At 53.9% G+C, this 18,401-nt stretch overlaps 4 protein-coding genes across 4 annotated transcripts; all 4 read right to left on the bottom strand.

The window, feature by feature from the left end:
* Positions 1-4,709: 4,709 nt before the first annotated feature.
* Positions 4,710-5,901, bottom strand: LOC123690206 (late histone H1-like). Its single transcript, XM_045633344.1, has one exon. It carries the CDS (start codon positions 5,809-5,811, stop codon positions 4,990-4,992), a length of 822 nt encoding a protein of 273 aa, XP_045489300.1. The 5' UTR covers positions 5,812-5,901; the 3' UTR covers positions 4,710-4,989.
* Positions 5,902-7,003: 1,102 nt separating this feature from the next.
* On the bottom strand, positions 7,004-7,493 carry LOC123690216 (histone H4). The gene has a single exon (XM_045633354.1). The coding sequence runs from the start codon at positions 7,400-7,402 to the stop codon at positions 7,091-7,093; it is 312 nt and encodes a 103-aa protein (XP_045489310.1). The 5' UTR covers positions 7,403-7,493; the 3' UTR covers positions 7,004-7,090.
* A 6,194-nt stretch (positions 7,494-13,687) lies between these two features.
* Positions 13,688-14,273, bottom strand: LOC123690288 (histone H3). Its single transcript, XM_045633520.1, has one exon. It carries the CDS (start codon positions 14,172-14,174, stop codon positions 13,764-13,766), a length of 411 nt encoding a protein of 136 aa, XP_045489476.1. The 5' UTR covers positions 14,175-14,273; the 3' UTR covers positions 13,688-13,763.
* A 578-nt stretch (positions 14,274-14,851) lies between these two features.
* LOC123690290 (histone H2B) lies at positions 14,852-15,457 on the bottom strand. Its single transcript, XM_045633522.1, has one exon. It carries the CDS (start codon positions 15,387-15,389, stop codon positions 15,015-15,017), a length of 375 nt encoding a protein of 124 aa, XP_045489478.1. The 5' UTR covers positions 15,390-15,457; the 3' UTR covers positions 14,852-15,014.
* Between the last annotated feature and the right edge of the window lie 2,944 nt (positions 15,458-18,401).

Raw genomic sequence — 18,401 nt, 5'->3', positions numbered from 1 at the left:
ATACGGCGTGCACTGCTCCACTAGGTTGACGGCTAAGCACTCGGCTTTTTCGTCGTCATCGAATGCGTCAGGCAGATTTGGACGCTTGAGAGGGGGCATAGGAGCCACCGTGTCGGTTTTAAGGGAACGCGCGAGAGACCAATAGGCCGTATGCGAAGGTGACAATTCGCTGGTAAGACGGTCCCAGCGTTCGTTTCTTATTTCACGCATGCGCTCTTTGACTCGGCGCTGCGAGGCGCGGAGTGCTCTGCGGTTATCGTCGGTCGGCGCTCTGGCGAAGGCGCGAGTCGCCGCGTTCTTCTCGGTCAACAGACGCCTCGCGTCCGGGGGAAGCTCCCAGCGTTGAGCGAACTCATCTGGGACCTTCCGGGACGATTCGGCGACCTTGGTCTGAATGTAATTTGTGACCGAGGAGATCGCGTCTAACGCGTGAGCGGACGAGACTAAATCGTCGGGGATGTTAGAGAGGTCAGAAGTTTCGACGGGCTTGAGGGCCTCGTCTAGCTTCTGCCAGTCGACAATGGGCTTGTACCTCTTCTCTTGGGTATTAGGTGGGCCGAATTCAAATTGAACCGGGAAATGATCTGAGTCTAATTCGTGTAGCACTTCTACGCTACGCGGCTGTAGTGCTACGTTTCGTAGAACCGCTACGTCTAAGACGTCCGTTGAGAGAAGGCCGTTACAAGTTATGCCGCGACGAGTCGGTTGAATGGGGGCTATGACATTGAAATTGAGCACGTCAATAAGCCTACTGAGGGCTCGCCCGTTAGGGTTTTCTTTTGAGCTATTCCAGTCCCCGTGCTTGCTATTGAGATCCCCGACCAATAAGACCGAGGGGCCCAGCGCAAACAGAGTCCTAAGATCGCTCTCTAGGATGTCCTTAGATGGAGGGAGATACACCGACACGATAATAATCGGCTGATGACCGGTCATAGCCACGCGTAACACAGAGCACTCTATGTTTGTTAGCGACGGCGGGTCTAGCGGCGAGCAGTGAAGCGCACGTCTATAGTAGATGAGCGTTCCGCCTTTCGCCGTAGGTCGGTCGTTTCTAACCGCGACGTAATTCGCGAATCTAGGTGCGCGGACGCTGGGTTTAAGAAACGTTTCCTGTACGAGGAAAATATCTATTTGGTGGCGAACGAGGAAATCTCGGACCAAATCTGCCTGCGGCTTGAAACCGTTTGCGTTAAATGTCACTACGGACAGCGATCGAGCCTTGACCCTAGACGTGGTCGTAGCTATTTCGGTGTGTTAGATTGTACAAATTGCCGCACGGATTGTAGTAGCAGGGCATGCTGAGAAACGACGTCAACCTTAGCGTCCACACCTTTAGCTGACGTATAGGCTTCGTGGAATGCAACCAGGGCATCCAAGTCTAACGCGCCTACAACGCTAAGCGCAAGATTAAATGCGCTGTGAACTTTTGCGGACTCCGCAGATGCCTCCGCGGGAGGGCGGGGGGCTTGAGGAGGAGGGCTCGCCTTAGGGGTGGTCCTCTCCGTTATGGCGGGTGTTGGCGCTGGCGCCTGGGAAGGCGCCGCAGGTGCCGCTTTGGTTGGTAGAGGCGGGAAGGCCTCTGACGTGAGCTGGGGAGGGCCCTCCGTTGCCGGGGGCTTGACCCAGGGACTATGTTCGGGCTGCGGGGCCGGCACGTAAGTGAGCTTTGCTCCCGTGCCACGGCGGGCCGCGTCACGCCCCGCCGCGCGCCTAGACGCCGGCTTATGTGCCTTGGGGGCTCGAGGACAACCGCGATAATTCGCTGGGTGCCCCCGTTGCCCGCAAAGCACGCACGCCGGCGGCTCGGCGCACGGAAGTGTGCGCTTGCAGTCCGCGGTGCCATGGTCGCCTAAGCACTTAACGCAACGCGCCCTGGCGAAACAGTTACGGGCTGCGTGCCCGTAGAGTTGACAGCGATGACACTGTCGTGTAAATGAATGTTTGAGGGGAGTTTCGACCCTCAGTCCGGAGAGCTTGCAACACTCTCTGAGACCGAATATCTTTTTCCCGCTCGGAGTGAGATCTAGCACTACGAGTACCATATCGTACTCTTCCTTGGTAGTGCGTTGGAGCATTCTAAATACCTCCCTAACGGGGTACCCTTGCTCAACTAAGTCGGTTTGGACTATCCCGGAGTCTATTTCCTTCGGAATGCCCTTGACAACTACCCTGAGGACGCGCTCCTCGGGTAGGGGGAAAGTATGTCCTCCGATACCTTCAGAGCGAAGGTGGGAGGTTAAAAAGCGGTGGTGATCCGACGAAAACACCTGTACGCATAAATTATCCCGCAGCGTACGGGCTTTGTAATTTATCGACTTAGTGTCGAGGAGCTTAGAGAGGGCGGGCCATACACCCTTGTCCCTAATGTAAACGGGCGGCGGTGTTTTAATACGGTCCGCGGGAGCGGACGGCGCGGGTTTTCCCGATAAAAGGGAGCTAAGATCCCTCTTAGGAGGGCTTGAGGGCTGAGTTGGCCTCTTGGCCGGAGGACCGCCTTTAGCCGAGCGCTTTTTCTTGCGCCCTACCGTTTCGAAGCCGTCTGACTCGTTCGACGACGTTTCGTTTAATGATTCCGCCCGGGCGGATTGAGTCGACATGCGCGACGAAGGCCGTGATTGGCTTATTAACTCATCGCTTACGCTTTCCGCACGGAGCGGTGAGCGCGAGCGCGAGCGAGACCCTGATTGGTCGGTGCGCGAGGTGGTACCGCATTCATCGATGCGCGTGCGAGAACCGGATTGGTCGATAATTAATCGCGATGCCTTCGCGGAGGCATTTTTATTATTTACCTTACGCGGCGGCGGTGACGGCGAACGCGGCGAGTCAGCGACAACGGACTCATTAAAGGCCCGAATAACGTCTGGATAACGTTTGTTTAAAAAGAGCATTAAACTGCTCATGTCAGGTGGGTCCTCGGACGCCATTCTGAAGGCGGGAAGCCAACAGTTTGACGACGAGTGTGTACCTAGCCTACTGGTAGTGAGTACCTAAGCTAGTGATTTGCCCTAACGTGTATGCGTCTCCGCTGGTGATAGCGGAGGTGTGGTTTGTCACCGACCTAACCAGCCCGTAGGAGTTTGGGTAAATAGAGCCCCTACGGATGTGACAGGACCCGTCCAACAGTGGACCTGTTTTTAGCCGGTTGCTAGGAAAGTAGTTGGAGTACCTACTCCCTATCGCGTGCCTACTAAGAGGCCCGGCCGCCAACAGGACTTGGAGGAAGCGGAGGGGCTGTTACGCGCCTTGAAAAAGGCACGGTGATTGCACCCCGGACAAAACACTCCCGCACAAGGCGTTAACCGACAGATAACCGTTTGGCACCGTTAGGTGGCTATCTGAGCGGCCGCAGGTAAACCCGCGATCATAAATTGCAGCCTTCAAAGCCCGTTGTCCACCGAAGGCGCGAAGCGACCAATGAGAGCGCAGCAGGCGGCAAAGGCAGCAGTCGGAGAGCGCGTGCGCACTGTACACAGTGGCAAGCGGCGATGACTCACACGGAGCGAGCGAGAGAGCACTGGAGCAGACGTCCGCACGGGACGACGGTCGGTTGCAGAGTGTGTTTTTCAAGCCGCTACGAATTCATATTATATATGAATTCGGACGGTGTTCAACCAACTGGCCGGGTGTGACGAGAAACGACGTCGACGACTCTGCGCTATTAAACGCGATTGGGTGCCGCCGGCTCAGCGAGCGAGCGTTAGTGAGGGGCGCGAGAGGGGGAGCGCGGGCTTCGGTCACGTGTGTAAGATCTACATATTACGTGGAATTAGAATTAAAAATAATAATAATAAGAATGAAAATTACATGCATACATACATACATACATACATACAAAAAAATATATATACATACAGATAGATATTATTATATTACGTATTTGGTTATTTGTTTAGAATCTTTATTCCAAATATTTATTGTGTGTTTTATCTTTTTTGTTTGAACGTGTACCGGTTTCGTGTTTTCGTTTTTATGTACTGTTGTGTAATCGTGTAAAACGCCCATTATTACATATTTTTATATTACATATTTGGTTATTTGTTTAGAATTTGTTTATTAAATAGGAACCGGTGGGGGTGGTGGCGGGGGTGTGTCCATTGTCTATTGTCTTTTGTCTTGGCCCGCCAAATTTTATTGCACCTCATAACATCTGTTGATAATTGGGTACATGTATTGTTTTTACATTTGGCAACAGTCGGGCACTCGGGCGGCGAAGGAGGCGCATCTCGAGCGGCCGAAGGGATTGTTATCGCGAAGAGGAAGTAGTGGTCGCGGTGCTGCATTGCATTTTTTTTTTTTGTTGTATTTCTCGAGTGTGAAGTGAGTGCGATCTCGATACAGAGAACCGACCGTGGTTAGCAGGTGGCGGTGGCGATTTTGTGTTTCGTGTGTGTGTGATACGGCGCTGCTGCGACGGTGAGTTGCTAACTAATATAATATTAGAATAAGGTGTTAAAATATTAAGACACACCTACATACTTATACATAGGTACATAATCTGCCTCTCTCACTCTCGCTGCCTTCATTATTGGACAATTTAACAACTACCTATGTCGCATGTTTTATTATTTATATAATATAGGATATGTATCACCAGCCGGTAAACTAGCGACAATTGGACAATTTTGATAGTTTGTAGCACCTGCGACAACATGGAATGGCTATATATTATTTGTATATATATGTAGATTTTTAGGATTCAATATAATATAATATTTTTTTGTGCGTTTATTCGTTTGATACTCTCGACGGCTCAACGGCAGCCCATCATTGAAACATATGTTAGCCCTGAAAAGGGCTTTTTGTGTGGCGTGTTTGTGCGTGCGTCTATTATTACAATAATAATATACGACATCGACACAACCGACCACTTGCGATGCGCTCGTCGCTGGTCCGGTGGCCGGTGACCCTCCTTCCGCTCCCGCTACTCGGTGGTCAGCGTACGCGAACACGGTGCGGCGGCTCGTGCTTATTGAACGTGGATGGTCGCGTTCACTTCTTGGAAGCGGCCGACGCCTTTTTCGCGGTGGTGGCGGCCTTCGATTTGGGCGCGGCGGCGGCGGCCTTCTTCGGTTTGGGGGCCTTAGGTTTCTTGGTCGGTGGCTTCGCGCTCCTCTTCGCCTTGGACGCGGCCGCGTTGCTCGACGCGCCCTTGCCGGACGCCGCGGCGGCGGCGGCGGCGCGACCCTTCTTCGGTGCGGCCGCAGCGACCGGCTTCCTCTTGGCCGCAGCCGCCGCCTTCTTGTCTTTGGCGGCGACGCCCCTGCCGCCCGCTTTGGCCGGGGAGGCGGACCCGGCGGCCGATGCCGACGCGGCGGCGGCGGCCTTCTTGCTCCTGGCGCCGGCGCTCGCGGCGGTCTTCTTGGCGGGTGCGCTCGGCTTCTTCGCCGATTTGGCCGCGGAGGACGCCGCCGCGCCGGAGCCCCTGCCGCCGGAGGACGCGGAGGCGGCCGTCGCCTTCTTAGCGGCGCCGCCGGTACCAGACTTGCTGTCTATCTTGAACGAGCCCGATGCGCCCTTGCCCTTCGTCTGAATCAGGGTGCCGGAGGCGACGGCACGCTTGAGATACTTTCTTATGAACGGCGCCAACCTCTCGGCGTCGAGGCTATAATTCGAGGCGATGTACTTCTTGATCGCCTGCAGGGACGATCCGCTCCTCTCCTTGAGCTCCTTGATCGCGCTGTTCACCATTTCGGAGGTCTTGGGGTGCGTCGGTCTCGCCTTGGGTTTCTTGGCGGCCGCTGCCGCTTTCGGTGCCTTCTTGGCGGGCGTCGCCGGCGCGGGTGTCTCCGATGCTACTGCGGTGTCGGCCATTATTTTCTTTTCTTTTTCAATTATATGAATCACACAGTCACACTAATTATATTATTGTTATAATATTATGTAGTAGTATAATATTATCGTACTAGGTGGATGATAATAATATGTGCGTAAAGAGTGCGCGGCGCTAGTGAGCGCCGGCCAGACGAATCGGTATACCGCGACGAGAGCTTCGTCGGCTGCGTGCGTTTTCTCGTATTCGAGTGTGAAACTTTTCACTAACACGTCTCGGTCTCATCGGATTTTTGATGATTATCAAACGAAAAATCGGTGGAAATCTCGTTGGCGATCGATAGTCTACGATATCGGCCACCGGTCGGGCAGTCGGGCGGGGCTCCAGGCGGTCGCGCGCGTCGGGCATCCGCGTTTGAAGTTTGTTATTGTCGAGTCGCGCGCGTACCGTCCAGTTTAAATCGCGAATTAAACAATTAAAGCGAAAGGTGGCCGCGCGCGCGACCTCCGAGGGCGGAGCTCAAGATTCCGAGGTTCAACGGGATCCATTCGTTTCGGCGATATATTAGGATTACGATCGATTTTAACGCATCGAATGCGACATGTTGTAGGACAGCACCGCGCTCCCGAGACGAGGCCGTGGACGCGCGCGCGTTCTCTTTCGTCTTTGCTCCGTAGTAGCATTAATATTATTTACGAAACGAAATAAGTCTAGTGAGCTCGTCGAAATGTCCGATTAAATTAATTATAAGTATTTATCAAACACATCGATCGAGAAGCACGCGAGATCTATATAAATTCAAAGCAAAAATTTCATTGACGCAACCGGGAGCGATGCTGTTCGGTCGCAACCTAGCATTAGCACACCTATATTCTTAATTTTCAATGTCTAAGCATAACATAATAACCTAACCGCTATCTCTCTATAATAGTATGTGTACATACTATACTTATCGTTTGCGATATAATATTATTATGACGACGAGAGCGACTGCTAACGCCGTACTCGTGTACATACAGTACGAAAACTTTATATTAACATGCCACTAGTGGATAGTTAGCATTAGTATCAGCAGTAATAGTAGTCGATAATATTATGAAAAGTATTATTCAATCAATCATTTATCGATTGGTAATTTATTAAATTATTTATTTATATTGGTAGCTTAAAACTAATTGTGGGTGGGTGTCGTTTAGTCGTTTTGATACGTTTTATTTTTATAATAGAAACATATGCGGCCCTGAAAAGGGCCTTTTTTACTTGTTGAAAAATATCCGTCATATACCTAAGTATGTATACGACAGACAACAATTAATCAACTTAACCGCCGAAACCGTAGAGGGTGCGGCCCTGGCGCTTCAGAGCGTACACGACGTCCATGGCGGTGACGGTCTTCCTCTTGGCGTGCTCCGTGTAGGTTACCGCGTCGCGGATGACGTTCTCGAGGAAAACCTTGAGAACACCGCGAGTCTCCTCGTATATCAGACCGGAGATACGTTTCACTCCACCCCTGCGCGCCAGACGCCGAATCGCCGGCTTGGTGATACCCTGGATGTTATCACGGAGCACCTTCCTGTGACGCTTCGCGCCACCTTTTCCCAATCCCTTTCCTCCCTTACCGCGGCCGGTCATCGTTGATTGTCTCTGAATTAACTGTACTTCTTAGAAAAATCACCAGCACTACGTACGTGTGTCACGTACGACGATCACTGTTACAATGCGCTTCGCGCTTTTTTTTTTTTTTTTTTTTTTTTTTTTTTTTTTGAATGGAATCTCGCTGTTGGCCTTAAGGGCCTTTACAGCTCAGCACGGGCTGTTTGGCGAGCTTAGCTCAGCCGGAAAGGGGGGGTTTCCCGCGACTCGCGCAAGGGCGTCTCCTGTGAGACTCGAACCTCGGCTTGGGCCGTCGCGGGGGGGTCAATCGCCTGAAGGGCAGGACGGAAGCTCACTGGAGTGAGCGAAGTGCGAAGTAAAGGTCCTCGCCTTCCCCGGTGAAGGCGGTTTTTTACCCTAATCTGTCTATTGCTACTGCTATTATTATTGGCCGCGCGGGCGGCTTTTAATTTATCGTTAGCTACTGTGATTGGATCATCCGGATCCGTTAGTACGTGTCGGGGCCTCCTACGAGCCTTTTTAGTCGGGAAGGGGTAGTAATTGATGCTTTTACGCACCAGTGGGTTGGGATGGTGTTTAGCCTTGTCGAAGTGGCGTTTGGACGCCAACTTCATCCATTGGGCTATGGTAGGGAGCTCCAGGTCATAGTGGAGATCGACGTTTCTCACGTAGAAGGGTGCGCCGGTCGCGATTCTCATGAAACGCGACTGTAGCACCTGTAACCGGTGGATGTACGAGGGGGCACAGTGCGCGAAGACTACGCTAGCGTAAGTCATGCACGGTCGGACGCAGGCCTTGTACAAGGTTACCTTGTGTCTAAGGGACATGTGACTCCTTTTATTTAGGAGGTAATGGAGGCGAGAGAGGACAAAAGCGGCCTTCTTGCGAACGGCGGCTACATGCTTACGAAAATACATGCCGCTGTCGAGCGTGACTCCTAGATATTTGACGGACTTTTGCCATGGAATGGCTTGTCCGTAAAGGGTGACCTCTTTTTTGAGGAGAAATTTTTCCCGAGTATTAGCGTTAGCACCGGGGTTGCCCCTGGCAAAGAGAACTGCAACGCTTTTCTCGGGATTTAATTGGAAGCCCCATTTCCGGAACCATTCGCCTAGCGACGTGGTTGCGGTCTGGAGTCTATCCACGATGACACCTCTGTCTTTATGAGTGGTATAGAGAGCGGTGTCGTCGGCATAGAGGGCTAGCTCCACATTCGGAGCCCTAGGGATGTCGCCGGTATACAGCGTGAAGAGAAGGGGCGAAAGGACCGAGCCTTGCGGTACTCCGGCCCTGATTGGACGAGGAGACGATAACGTTCCTTCCACGCGATAGCGAATTGAACGGTCGGACAAGAAGTCGTGTACGATACGCACGAGTCTCAGTGGCACTTGAAGGTGGTAGAGCTTGTAAATCAAGCCGTTGTGCCACACCTTGTCGAACGCCTTCGCTATGTCGAAGAAGAGCGCACCCGTGGCTCTCGGTTTCAGTGAGCTGTTCATCCCTGAAAGGATGTGCTCCGTGATCCGATGGACTTGATGGACGCATGAGTGGGCCGGCCTAAAGCCAAACTGCTCATCGGGGATGAGCCCCTTCTCTAGGGCATAGTCTAGGAGGCGCTTTTTCACTACCTTCTCGTACAGCTTGCTCAGCGTGTTGAGAAGGCTGATAGGGCGGTAACTGGTGGGATTGTTACGAGGCTTGCCCGGCTTGTGAATACCTATGACAATGGCCTCTTTCCACTGCGCCGGGAAGGTGCAGTTTTCGAGTAGGCAATTGAATATGGCCACTAGCAAGCATATCAGATGGGGCGGGAGGCACCGGAGGACCTTATTCGAGATGGCGTCGAGACCTGGAGATTTACGAGGCAGTGAACTCTTGATTAGAGTTTTGACCTCGGCGATCGACGTAGGCGGGAGCGGCTCGGGAGAGAGGGGCAGTGCGACTATGCGTTCGACTTCGCGGTTCACGTGTTCGACGTGCGCCGGGTCGCTATGGTCGAGATACGGCGTGCACTGCTCCACTAGGTTGACGGCTAAGCACTCGGCTTTTTCGTCGTCATCGAATGCGTCAGGCAGATTTGGACGCTTGAGAGGGGGCATAGAAGCCACCGTGTCGGTTTTAAGGGAACGCGCGAGAGACCAATAGGCCGTATGCGAAGGTGACAATTCGCTGGTAAGACGGTCCCAGCGTTCGTTTCTTATTTCACGCATGCGCTCTTTGACTCGGCGCTGCGAGGCGCGGAGTGCTCTGCGGTTATCGTCGGTCGGCGCTCTGGCGAAGGCGCGAGTCGCCGCGTTCTTCTCGGTCAACAGACGCCTCGCGTCCGGGGGAAGCTCCCAGCGTTGAGCGAACTCATCTGGGACCTTCCGGGACGATTCGGCGACCTTGGTCTGAATGTAATTTGTGACCGAGGAGATCGCGTCTAACGCGTGAGCGGACGAGACTAAATCGTCGGGGATGTTAGAGAGGTCAGAAGTTTCGACGGGCTTGAGGGCCTCGTCTAGCTTCTGCCAGTCGACAATGGACTTGTACCTCTTCTCTTGGGTATTAGGTGGGCCGAATTCAAATTGAACCGGGAAATGATCTGAGTCTAATTCGTGTAGCACTTCTACGCTACGCGGCTGTAGTGCTACGTTTCGTAGAACCGCTACGTCTAAGACGTCCGTTGAGAGAAGGCCGTTACAAGTTATGCCGCGACGAGTCGGTTGAATGGGGGCTATGACATTGAAATTGAGCACGTCAATAAGCCTACTGAGGGCTCGCCCGTTAGGGTTTTCTTTTGAGCTATTCCAGTCCCCGTGCTTGCTATTGAGATCCCCGACCAATAAGACCGAGGGGCCCAGCGCAAACAGAGTCCTAAGATCGCTCTCTAGGATGTCCTTAGATGGAGGGAGATACACCGACACGATAATAATCGGCTGATGACCGGTCATAGCCACGCGTAACACAGAGCACTCTATGTTTGTTAGCGACGGCGGGTCTAGCGGCGAGCAGTGAAGCGCACGTCTATAGTAGATGAGCGTTCCGCCTTTCGCCGTAGGTCGGTCGTTTCTAACCGCGACGTAATTCGCGAATCTAGGTGCGCGGACGCTGGGTTTAAGAAACGTTTCCTGTACGAGGAAAATATCTATTTGGTGGCGAACGAGGAAATCTCGGACCAAATCTGCCTGCGGCTTGAAACCGTTTGCGTTAAATGTCACTACGGACAGTGATCGAGCCTTGACCCTAGACGTGGTCGTAGCTATTTCGGTGTGTTAGATTGTACAAATTGCCGCACGGATTGTAGTAGCAGGGCATGCTGAGAAACGACGTCAACCTTAGCGTTCACACCTTTAGCTGACGTATAGGCTTCGTGGAATGCAACCAGGGCATCCAAGTCTAACGCGCCTACAACGCTAAGCGCAAGATTAAATGCGCTGTGAACTTTTGCGGACTCCGCAGATGCCTCCGCGGGAGGGCGGGGGGCTTGAGGAGGAGGGCTCGCCTTAGGGGTGGTCCTCTCCGTTATGGCGGGTGTTGGCGCTGGCGCCTGGGAAGGCGCCGCAGGTGCCGCTTTGGTTGGTAGAGGCGGGAAGGCCTCTGACGTGAGCTGGGGAGGGCCCTCCGTTGCCGGGGGCTTGACCCAGGGGCTATTTTCGGGCTGCGGGGCCGGCACGTAAGTGGGCTTTGCTCCCAGGCCACGGCGGGCCGCGTCACGCCCCGCCGCGCGCCTAGACGCCGGCTTATGCGCCTTGGGGGCTCGAGGACAACCGCGATAATTCGCTGGGTGCCCCCGTTGCCCGCAAAGCACGCACGCCGGCGGCTCGGCGCACGGAAGTGTGCGCTTGCAGTCCGCGGTGCCATGGTCGCCTAAGCACTTAACGCAACGCGCCCTGGCGAAACAGTTACGGGCTGCGTGCCCGTAGAGTTGACAGCGATGACACTGTCGTGTAAATGAATGTTTGAGGGGAGTTTCGACCCTCAGTCCGGAGAGCTTGCAACACTCTCTGAGACCGAATATCTTTTTCCCGCTCGGAGTGAGATCTAGCACTACGAGTACCATATCGTACTCTTCTTTGGTAGTGCGTTGGAGCATTCTGAATACCTCCCTAACGGGGTACCCTTGCTCAACTAAGTCGGTTTGGACTATCCCGGAGTCTATTTCCTTCGGAATGCCCTTGATAACTACCCTGAGGACGCGCTCCTCGGGTAGGGGGAAAGTATGTCCTCCGATACCTTCAGAGCGAAGGTGGGAGGTTAAAAAGCGGTGGTGATCCGATGAAAACACCTGTACGCATAAATTATCCCGCAGCGTACGGGCTTTGTAATTTATCGACTTAGTGTCGAGGAGCTTAGAGAGGGCGGGCCATACACCCTTGTCCCTAATGTAAACGGGCGGCGGTGTTTTAATACGGTCCGCGGGAGCGGACGGCGCGGGTTTTCCCGATAAAAGGGAGCTAAGATCCCTCTTAGGAGGGCTTGAGGGCTGAGTTGGCCTCTTGGCCGGAGGACCGCCCTTAGCCGAGCGCTTTTTCTTGCGCCCTACCGTTTCGAAGCCGTCTGACTCGTTCGACGACGTTTCGTTTAATGATTCCGCCCGGGCGGATTGAGTCGACATGCGCGACGAAGGCCGTGATTGGCTTATTAGCTCATCGCTTACGCTTTCCGCACGGAGCGGTGAGCGCGAGCGCGAGCGAGACCCTGATTGGTCCGTGCGCGAGGTGGTACCGCAATCATCGATGCGCGTGCGAGAACCGGATTGGTCGATAATTAATCGCGATGCCTTCGCGGAGGCATTATTATTATTCACCTTACGCGGCGGCGGTGACGGCGAACGCGGCGAGTCAGCGACAACGGACTCATTAAAGGCCCGAATAACGTCTGGATAACGTTTGTTTAAAAAGAGCATTAAACTGCTCATGTCAGGTGGGTCCTCGGACGCCATTCTGAAGGCGGGAAGCCAACAGTTTGACGACGAGTGTGTACCTAAGCCTACTGGTAGTGAGTACCTAAGCTAGTGATTTGCCCTAACGTGTATGCGTCTCCGCTGGTGATAGCGGAGGTGTGGTTTGTCACCGACCTAACCAGCCCGTAGGAGTTTGGGTAAATAGAGCCCCTACGGATGTGACAGGACCCGTCCAACAGTGGACCTGTTTTTAGCCGGTTGCTAGGAAAGTAGTTGGAGTACCTACTCCCTATCGCGTGCCTACTAAGAGGCCCGGCCGCCAACAGGACTTGGAGGAAGCGGAGGGGCTGTTACGCGCCTTGAAAAAGGCACGGTGATTGCACCCCGGACAAAACACTCCCGCACAAGGCGTTAACCGACAGATAACCGTTTGGCACCGTTAGGTGGCTATCTGAGCGGCCGCAGGTAAACCCGCGATCATAAATTGCAGCCTTCAAAGCCCGTTGTCCACCGAAGGCGCGAAGCGACCAATGAGAGCGCAGCAGGCGGCAAAGGCAGCAGTCGGAGAGCGCGTGCGCACTGTACACAGTGGCAAGCGGCGATGACTCACACGGAGCGAGCGAGAGAGCACTGGAGCAGACGTCCGCACGGGACGACCGTAGGCATATCGAATGCGCTTCGCGCTTACCAATCGTGCTGTATATATAGATTTCGGACAGCTAGGACCTCGCATATAAACGGGGCAGAGGGGAGAGAGGCAGCGGGGCAGCGGCGTTCGGTGTGTGAGATTCGTTCTTATTATTATGATTTTATGTATGTATAAATAAATAAATAACTACAATAACTATGTACATAAAGAAGCAAAATAAAACCGATGAATAATAAAATATGTCGATACGCATGAATTGAAAACAATACGCAATAACAGAAAAAAAAACAAATCACCGCAAAAATTTAACACATTTAACAATTAACTAAACAAAAAAAAAATTAACACCTGGTACACACACTGAGCTACAGCACGCGTCAACAAGAGTCATAAATTCCTGAAGTGGTGCCATAAATACATATAATAGAAAGTCATTATTGTGCAATTGTTTTCTAAGAAACAGTGAAACAATGGTGGCTCGCAAATATTGTTGTCGGCATTTGCCTTTGAAGTCGAAAATATATTATGCTGACGCATAATAGAAAATATCATAGAGACACACAGTGCGATAGGCGCCTGCCTCATTTACGTTATATCGATCTCGAAAATAATTATTAATTTAATAATTTCAATAAATTAATTGTTTTATATTATATTAGGTTAATTATTCTTAATGTTAGCCTAAATAAAGCCTTTTGACTTTGTATAACGTTCGTTTTATTCGTTCGATACGTGATGTCTGTCTGTGAAGCACATCATTTGAATTATATGCGGCCCTGAAAAGGGCCTTTTGTTGTAATAATAATATTATAATATTATTATTATTTAGCAGCGGCTGCGCAAAATTAAGCACGCTCGCCGCGAATGCGTCTCGCCAGTTGGATGTCCTTGGGCATGATCGTCACTCGCTTGGCGTGAATGGCGCACAGGTTGGTGTCCTCGAAGAGGCCCACCAGATACGCCTCGCTCGCCTCCTGAAGCGCCATCACGGCGGAGCTCTGGAACCTGAGGTCGGTCTTGAAGTCCTGCGCGATCTCCCTCACCAGACGCTGGAACGGCAACTTGCGGATCAACAGCTCGGTACTCTTCTGGTAGCGACGGATCTCTCTCAGAGCGACGGTACCGGGCCTGTAACGGTGAGGCTTCTTCACGCCGCCGGTGGCTGGAGCGCTCTTGCGGGCCGCCTTGGTGGCGAGCTGCTTTCGCGGCGCCTTACCTCCGGTGGACTTACGGGCTGTCTGCTTAGTACGTGCCATTACGACGACTGCTCTCACTCACTCACTCGACTCGACTGAATGCAAACTTTATTATATTATGTACGATGTGTGGACACGTCCGTCGCGTATCGCTTGCGATGATGATATAAACACCTTTAAAACTATTGGGCCGCATTTATATATAACGTCGAACCGAGCTCGAACGGGACGGGCGGGTGTGTCGGGACATTTACGAGACCTATCTAAAATGAAATTGTTTATAACAATAATAAATAGGTAACTAACAAAAATTAAAACGTTCATTTGTCTTTAATCGCGTTAAATAAGTTGAATTTACATTACTTTTCACTGATCAGTGGACAACACTAATTAAACATACAAAATTCTGTGCATGTACAAAATATTATATAATATATAAAATAAGAGACAGAGAGAGAGATGGAGAGAGAGTGAGATAAATATATATATATATATATAATTATGTACACCGAGACTATTGTCTTTTTTTTTTTTTAATTTTTAAGTTTCATATTCATGATAGTTTTTACACTTAATATAATTGTTTATCGGTTTATAGGTAAAAGTACTTGATAATAGAGGGATTGTTAATTTATATATATATATATATATTTTTTTTTTTTTTTTTACGTTTATCGTTGATACTGTGCGTTGTGGTGTGTGGTTCACACACACACACCAAACTCTTCGGATAGATATTGTGGCCCTGAAAAGGGCCGTTTTCATGATGATGATGATCATAGTCAATCGCTCTCATTATACTTTCATTACGTATAATAATATAAGAGAGAAATCGCCGGCGCCGAGACGATGGTGCTGGTCCTACGCCGCCGCCGCCGTTGTCCCACCGCGCCGCGACGCTCACTTGGAGCTGGTGTACTTGGTGACGGCCTTGGTGCCCTCGCTGACGGCGTGCTTGGCGAGCTCGCCGGGCAGCAGGAGCCTCACGGAGGTCTGCACCTCGCGGGACGTGATCGTCGAACGCTTGTTGTAGTGTGCGAGACGGGACGCCTCCGCCGCGATCCTCTCGAAGATGTCGTTCACGAACGAGTTCATGATTGACATCGCCTTCGAAGAGATACCGGTGTCGGGATGCACCTGCTTCAGTACCTTGTAGATGTAAATGGCGTAGCTCTCCTTCCTCTTGTGCTTCTTTTTCTTTTTGTCCGATTTGGATATGTTCTTCTGCGCCTTGCCGGACTTCTTGGCCGCCTTGCCGCTGGTCTTTGGTGGCATAGTGAACGATAGATAGGCAGTCACAAACTATGTATCGACAACAACGAGAGACACTAGACTTGTGATTTGAAATATTTTTGACTTGTAATTGTTACATCCTCCCTCGCAAGGGGGATGCTTAAACCCGTTCGAGTATGGGTCTCTATCGGGTGGATTGTTTGTTCGCGCCCTGCTGATACAGGGCGGTACGGGGGCGGGCTAATAGCCCTTGGTGGGGGCTGCTGCGCGCGAGGAACAATGGCTCGACTCGCTGCGCGCAGCCGATGGGGTCTTGTCCGGGGTGTCAATCCGGTGGTAGTGTGGGGTCAAGGAGTAATCTCGACTTGACCCTGGTGTCGTGGTCGGTGGTATCGGGCAGCGCGCTGCGCGGCTCGCGGTCAAGCTCCGCCGGGTGAGACCCCCGGTAGCCCCGGGGGAGGCCCAGCGAGGCGACCAGCGGTCGAAGCCGCGGCTGCTGCCCTGGTGTCATGTCCGGTGGTATCGGCATCCGCGGAGAGTAGCTCACGCGGATACCGCAGGCGATCTGGCGGCCTGGAGTGCCATGGCGCGATGTTTTGGAGATGGGGATGCTGAGAGCCATCCGCTCGATCGAACATCCCCTTCGCGAGTCGCGCGACGAACTCGTCGATGGACTCCATCCGCAGGTCTCGCGCTATGGTGGCGTTTCTCACGTAGCGGGGGGCCCCCACTGCGCGCCTCAGGCATGTGTTCTGCACGGCGCGCAGTCTCTGCCGGTGGGCCTCCTTAGTGTAGGAGTACCACGCCGGCGCCGCGTACGTGAGATGTGGGCGCACGTACTGCTTGTACAGCGCGAGCTTAGTACGGATGGGTATGTTGCCGGTGAATAGGGGGCGGAGTTTGCTCGACACCCCCTTCGCTCTTCCTACGATCCTCTTGACGTGGTGCCGCATGGTCAGATTCCGGTCGATGGTGACCCCTAAGTAGGTGACCGGCGTCTTCCACGGCACGTCCTGGTCCAGGAATCGCAGGGGCGGCGGCAACCAACTCCGGCCGAAGGCGATCGCCTGTGTCTTGGTAGGGTTGGCGGCTAGTCTCCACTTGTTCAGCCACTCTGGCAGGAGGTCCAGAGCGCGTTGGAGCTTCGCCGCTGCTGCCTTGGTGTTGAGCGAGGTGGCCACGTACGCCGTGTCGTCGGCGAAGAGGGCCAGGCTACACCCGCTCGGGCAGGGGACGTCGTCCGTGTAAGTAGTGTACAGCAGCGGCGATAGCACGCTGCCCTGTGGGACGCCCGCCGTGATGGGTCGCGGTCTCGACGCAGCCTCTCCCGTCGCAACGTAGAACGTGCGGTCGGTGAGAAAGGCGCGGAGCACGGCGACTATACGGCGGGGCAGTGGAGACTCGGCGAGCTTCAGCACGAGGCCATCGTGCCAGACACGGTCGAAGGCCTTCTCCATGTCCAGCATCACGGCGGCGGCCCCTTCCTTCTTGTTGAGGGCCGCGGCTGCAGTGAAGAGCACCTTCGTCAGCTGCAGCGTGGTGCTGTGCTCGCCGCGGAAGCCGAACTGCTCGGGCCTCGGCTGCAGGTATTTGTAGGTCCTCTGCAGCAACAGCCTCTCGAACAGCTTCGATTGAGTTGAGAGCAAGGTGATAGGCCGGTAGCTCTCCGGTCGGGTGTAATCCTTTCCGGGCTTCGGCAGTAAGATCACCTTGCCCTCTTTCCAGGTACTGGGGAAGTGTAGGGACCGGATGATCCCCGTGAAGAGGCGCGCCAGCGCGACTATCCACCTCATGGGTAGGTGGCGCAGCGCCTGGTGGGTGATGCCGTCCGGTCCCGGCGCCTTCTTCAGTGGCAGCCGGAGTATCGCCTTCCGCACTTGTGAAGGCGAAAAGGCAATGGGGTCGTCATCGGGTGGGATCGGGCGAGCTAGCCAGCCCTCGACAGCGCTCTCGACCTCGGCCACGCGCGCTGGGCATGCCGCGGCGTTCGGTGAGAATTGGCGCTGGAGGTGCTCGGCGAAGATTTCGGCCCGATCGTTGTCGTCATAGGTGATGGCGCCGTTGCCGTCGCGTAGCGGACGCTTCGGCTCTGGAGTCCTATAGAGGCGGCGGCAGAGTTGGTGTAGGCGTGTGGGCTCGGTGGTCGCCTCCCCCAGCGCTTGCTCCCAGGAGCGCTGGGCGTGGGCGGCCAACTCTTTCTTGACCCGTTCGGCGAGGCGATTCAGCTTTGTCTTCAGCACGGGGCAGCGATTGTGCTGCCACTGCCTCCTGAGCGCGCGCTTCTGTCTGATCAGCCTCAGCACGAACGGGGCTAGGTCCTCGCGTACGACCTCCGGCGGACGCGTGGTCGTTGCTTCCGCCAGAGCTGCCTGGAGTTGCCGCGTCATGGACTCCGCCATGTCGTCAACGGCGCCTGGTGTCGTGTCCGGTGGGCCTGGCGCGGTGGCGCCTTCGAGTATCGATTCGAAGGCGTTCCAGTCGGTGACCCTCCAGCTGCGTGCGGGCGGGGATGGTGCCCCCGCGAGAAGGCACAGCACTGGTTGGTGGTCCGACTGGTACTCATCCATCAGGACCTCCTGCGCCAGGTAGAGATCAGGCCGGTTATGCACCACCAAATCGATAATGTCCGGCCTGTGGGTGTTGTTTCTCGGGTAGTGGGTGGCGGCATCTGGTCCGCACACCTGGTAGCCGCGAGCCTCGGCATGCTGCAGGAGCCGGTTGCCCCGCGAGCTGCTGGAGTGGGATTGCCAGCTGATATGCTTGGCATTCCAGTCGCCCGCGAGGAGCGTCGGCTTCCGGCTGAGCGCGGCCTCCAGCTCGGCCGGTGCGAAGTTGGAGCCGGGGGGAGCGTAGACAGCTAGCACGTCTGTGGGCTGCCCGCCCAGTTCTAGCTCGACCCCCAGCGTCAGGATTTTGTCGCCGTTGACCGGCGGGATTGCGCGGTGAGCGATCCGTCGCCGTATCATCACCGCCAGTCCGCGAAAGGGCGCCCCGTTGGCCGCCTGGTGCTCTGCGCGGTAGACGTAGTAGCCCGCGGCACGCAGTCGGTCGGTG

Source organism: Pieris rapae, chromosome 23, assembly GCF_905147795.1.
Source record: "Pieris rapae chromosome 23, ilPieRapa1.1, whole genome shotgun sequence".
Lineage (NCBI taxonomy): Eukaryota > Metazoa > Arthropoda > Insecta > Lepidoptera > Pieridae > Pieris > Pieris rapae.
This window is presented reverse-complemented; position numbering and strand designations above follow the sequence as displayed.

Bases quoted from the DNA above. Each gene is read 5' to 3' on its own strand.
- LOC123690206 (XM_045633344.1), bottom strand. From the start codon at position 5,811: ATGGCCGACACCGCAGTAGCATCGGAGACACCCGCGCCGGCGACGCCC.
- LOC123690216 (XM_045633354.1), bottom strand. From the start codon at position 7,402: ATGACCGGCCGCGGTAAGGGAGGAAAGGGATTGGGAAAAGGTGGCGCG.
- LOC123690288 (XM_045633520.1), bottom strand. From the start codon at position 14,174: ATGGCACGTACTAAGCAGACAGCCCGTAAGTCCACCGGAGGTAAGGCG.
- LOC123690290 (XM_045633522.1), bottom strand. From the start codon at position 15,389: ATGCCACCAAAGACCAGCGGCAAGGCGGCCAAGAAGTCCGGCAAGGCG.